Raw genomic sequence first — 4287 nt, 5'->3', positions numbered from 1 at the left:
AAAGGAATCAGGCAGCTTTATGTGTTATGATAAATCTACTGAAGAGAAGTCAGTAGAAGGACTATTGAAAATGAAACATCTCGGAAAAAGGATGATCGACAAATCGATCAAGCCCGTTGAAATCTGCCCTAAGACAAAGCTTAGGATTTATTCACTCGGGGACTTGTTGCCCTTCGTAGGCAGGGTAATAAAACGGGGTGAATTCGGAGATGTCTATGAACTTGTAGGCAAATATTCGGATTTCTGCCTCAAAGAGAATAGGATATGCCTAGACGTCGAGGTTGAGAATCTCCTTCGATTCCAGCATCTTGCGGTTCCAAAAGTCATGGGACTCGTGAAGGAATGGGAGGTGATCATCGTGTCACGTCAACAAATGACCCTGTGGGACTGGGCAAGGATCGTGCGACCGACCAAGGAGCAGGTACTTCGTGTATTGATAGCACTGGTTGGAATTCTGCAGGATTTCCACGCCGAAGGTTACTGCTACAATTACGTCCACCCGGAAAACGTTATGATCGATTTAGCTACTGGAGGACAAGCTCCAAAGGTAAGTGTGATGGACTTTGATTTCATGAGGAAGATCGGTGCCAACCCTTTCCAAAGACCCATAGTTCAGGCCAGCCAGAGTTCGGGTACGAACACCAAATACTGTAAGTGTTTCGCGTCTAAGATCCTTGCGGGGGAGGGAGGCACCCCACAGACAGATGCCCTAAGCATGGCTCTCACCATCGGGTTTTTAGTTTCTAATGGGGTGCTTACGGTGAGATCCCCCTTCAAGAAACTTCTGGACTGGTTTGCAGGTTGCTATGGAAACGAAAGCGGTTGCTCCATGGACACTCTGCTCGTCGGGTTAAACAAGGAATTAGACAATTGCTCCATCAGCGAAATGGAAGAGTGGGTGGCAGATCAGAAAGAAATATCGTCACTGGAAAATTCCACCTCAAATAGCAATGATGATGAAGAGGAGGGAAGAAAGGATTGCCAGCAAAATGACCTCGTAAAGGAGGTTTCTGCTTACAAACAAAAGCTCGGGGAGATAAATGACCAAATGTCAAATCTAGATGACGACCTTCTTCAGAGGGACCAAGAGCTGGCGTCTTTCAGGCAGAAAGCTGACCAAGACAAACGCAAGAATGATGAACTGAGGACCAAGACACTATCCAGGGAGAGGAAATTTCAGGAAGTCCAGGAAGAAAACGATTCTCTGAGGAAGGAAGTGAGTAGACTAAGGGAGTCTCAACTACAGAGAGAAGAAGATAAGCTCAGCACAGAGGGTTTCGAAGATAAACAAAAAGCTGATCTTGAAGGAAAACCTCAGGACGAGAGAAAGCATCTTAGGAGGGAAGCAAAAGAAGTGGCCTTAAGAAGGATTAGAAAAATTGCACAGGATGAAATCTCCCACGAAAAACTAGACAAAGTGTATGTTCCTGTTGAAGTAAGGCAAGAGGCTTTGAAAGAGGAGAAAACAGCAAAGAAACACAAGGTTAACTTGGAGGAAATAGAAGAAGGCATCGTGAAGAGGCGTATCGAATATTTTGAAAATATACGAAAAAACATAAAGGAAGAAGGCCAACTTCGTGGAAAATCTCAAGACTTTAGAGAAAATCTTAATAGGAATGCCAAGAACATGTCTTTGGCAAGGATAACACAAATAATAGAAAAGGATTATGCAGAAATTAGGAGGGTAAATGTAATGGGAGCGAAACAAAAAGGTGATCTTGAAGGAAAACCTCAGGACGAGAGAAAGCATCTTAGGAGGGAAGCAAAAGAAGTGGCCTTAAGAAGGATTAGAAAAATTGCACAGGATGAAATCTCCCACGAAAAACTAGACAAAGTGTATGTTCCTGTTGAAGTAAGGCAAGAGGCTTTGAAAGAGGAGAAAACAGCAAAGAAACACAAGGTTAACTTGGAGGAAATAGAAGAAGGCATCGTGAAGAGGCGTATCGAATATTTTGAAAATATACGAAAAAACATAAAGGAAGAAGGCCAACTTCGTGGAAAATCTCAAGACTTTAGAGAAAATCTTAATAGGAATGCCAAGAACATGTCTTTGGCAAGGATAACACAAATAATAGAAAAGGATTATGCAGAAATTAGGAGGGTAAATGTAATGGGAGCGAAACAAAAAGGTGATCTTGAAGGAAAACCTCAGGACGAGAGAAAGCATCTTAGGAGGGAAGCAAAAGAAGTGGCCTTAAGAAGGATTAGAAAAATTGCACAGGATGAAATCTTCCACGAAAAATTAGACAAAGTGTATGTTCCTGTTGAAGTAAGGCAAGAGGCTTTGAAAGAGGAGAAAACAGCAAAGAAACACAAGGTTAACTTGGAGGAAATAGAAGAAGGCATCGTGAAGAGGCGTATCGAATATTTTGAAAATATACGAAAAAACATAAAGGAAGAAGGCCAACTTCGTGGAAAATCTCAAGACTTTGGAGAAAATCTTAATAGGAATGCCAAGAACATGTCTTTGGCAAGGATAACACAAATAATAGAAAAGGATTATGCAAAAATTAGGAGGGTAAATGTAATGGGAGCGAAACAAAAAGGTGATCTTGAAGGAAAACCTCAGGACGAGAGAAAGCATCTTAGGAGGGAAGCAAAAGAAGTGGCCTTAAGAAGGATTAGAAAAATTGCACAGGATGAAATCTCCCACGAAAAACTAGACAAAGTGTATGTTCCTGTTGAAGTAAGGCAAGAGGCTTTGAAAGAGGAGAAAACAGCAAAGAAACACAAGGTTAACTTGGAGGAAATAGAAGAAGGCATCGTGAAGAGGCGTATCGAATATTTTGAAAATATACGAAAAAACATAAAGGAAGAAGGCCAACTTCGTGGAAAATCTCAAGACTTTAGAGAAAATCTTAATAGGAATGCCAAGAACATGTCTTTGGCAAGGATAACACAAATAATAGAAAAGGATTATGCAGAAATTAGGAGGGTAAATGTAATGGGAGCGAAACAAAAAGGTGATCTTGAAGGAAAACCTCAGGACGAGAGAAAGCATCTTAGGAGGGAAGCAAAAGAAGTGGCCTTAAGAAGGATTAGAAAAATTGCACAGGATGAAATCTCCCACGAAAAACTAGACAAAGTGTATGTTCCTGTTGAAGTAAGGCAAGAGGCTTTGAAAGAGGAGAAAACAGCAAAGAAACACAAGGTTAACTTGGAGGAAATAGAAGAAGGCATCGTGAAGAGGCGTATCGAATATTTTGAAAATATACGAAAAAACATAAAGGAAGAAGGCCAACTTCGTGGAAAATCTCAAGACTTTAGAGAAAATCTTAATAGGAATGCCAAGAACATGTCTTTGGCAAGGATAACACAAATAATAGAAAAGGAATTATCAGAACAAAATGAAAACGTCTGGAAAAGTGACAACATTGAAAAGGAACTTAAAGAATACCAGGAAGCAAATAGCCTAAGAACAGATGGAGATTCTGCTACTAAAGGTGATGATTATGCAGAAATTAGGAGGGTAAATGTAATTGGAGCAAAACAAAAAGGTGATCTTGAAGGAAAACCTCAGGGCGAGAAAAAGCATCTTAGGAGGGAAATTGATGATATAGTGAAACTTCAAAAGAGAGAACTTCTAAGGAGAGAGGAAGAGAGCAGAAGGCTTGATAAAGAGCTAATAGAGGAAAGAAGAATAAGAAAAGAGACAGAAAGTGAAGTGCATAGGCTGAAGAAGGAAATAAAAAGTCTAAAGCAGAGACTTTTGGCAAAGACTGGACAGATTGGTGATACTCATAAGGTAGTTATGGAATTGGCGGATTTGATGAATCAGTTGAAAGAGGAAGTCAATAGCGACGACTAAGAAGTGAATGGAAAAACTTGGAAAAAAAAGAAAATATTAAAAAAAATTTTAAACCAAAAATCCAAAAGAAATATATACTAAAAAAATCCCCAAAAAATATATAAACAAAAAACATAAAAAAAAATAAAAAATTCCAAGAGAAGAAGAAGAAGAAGAAGAAGAAGAAGAAGAAGAAGAAGATGGCAGCAGGGAAAAAACAGGATGGCGGCTGTTCCCAATATATTCTAGATACTTAAAGGATATTCTGCAAGATAGACTCAGCAGATGGAAGAAGTCTGACTTGTTCCAGTATGCTTTGTTCCTTGATAAAGATTCACTTGTACTGTTTCTTTATCAGGTGAACAAATGTAGAACAAACAAGGCTGACTTCTTTTATTATGCTGTGCTCTATGAACAATATTCCCTGAAGGTACATAAAAGAAGAAAAAGAAGAAGGAGAAGAAGAAGAAGAAGAAGAAGAAGAAGAAGAAGAGGAAGAT

General features: G+C 39.4%; 1 protein-coding gene across 1 annotated transcript in view; it reads left to right on the top strand.

The window, feature by feature from the left end:
• LOC137619903 (uncharacterized protein PF3D7_1120000-like) overlaps positions 1-3808 on the top strand; it is a 3861-nt gene extending 53 nt beyond the window's left edge. Inside the window, exons 1-3 of the mRNA XM_068350189.1 lie at positions 1-1329; positions 2032-2357; positions 3327-3808. The exon at positions 1-1329 is cut by the window's left edge and continues 53 nt beyond it. Coding sequence (XP_068206290.1) covers positions 1-1329; positions 2032-2357; positions 3327-3808 — 2137 coding nt within the window. The remainder of the gene's footprint in view (positions 1330-2031; positions 2358-3326) is intronic.
• Positions 3809-4287: the final 479 nt, after the last annotated feature.

This window comes from Palaemon carinicauda, chromosome 26, assembly GCF_036898095.1.
Source record: "Palaemon carinicauda isolate YSFRI2023 chromosome 26, ASM3689809v2, whole genome shotgun sequence".
In the NCBI taxonomy this organism is placed as follows: domain Eukaryota; kingdom Metazoa; phylum Arthropoda; class Malacostraca; order Decapoda; family Palaemonidae; genus Palaemon; species Palaemon carinicauda.
Note: the sequence above shows the minus strand (reverse complement) of the source record. Positions and strands in the feature narration are given on the sequence as shown.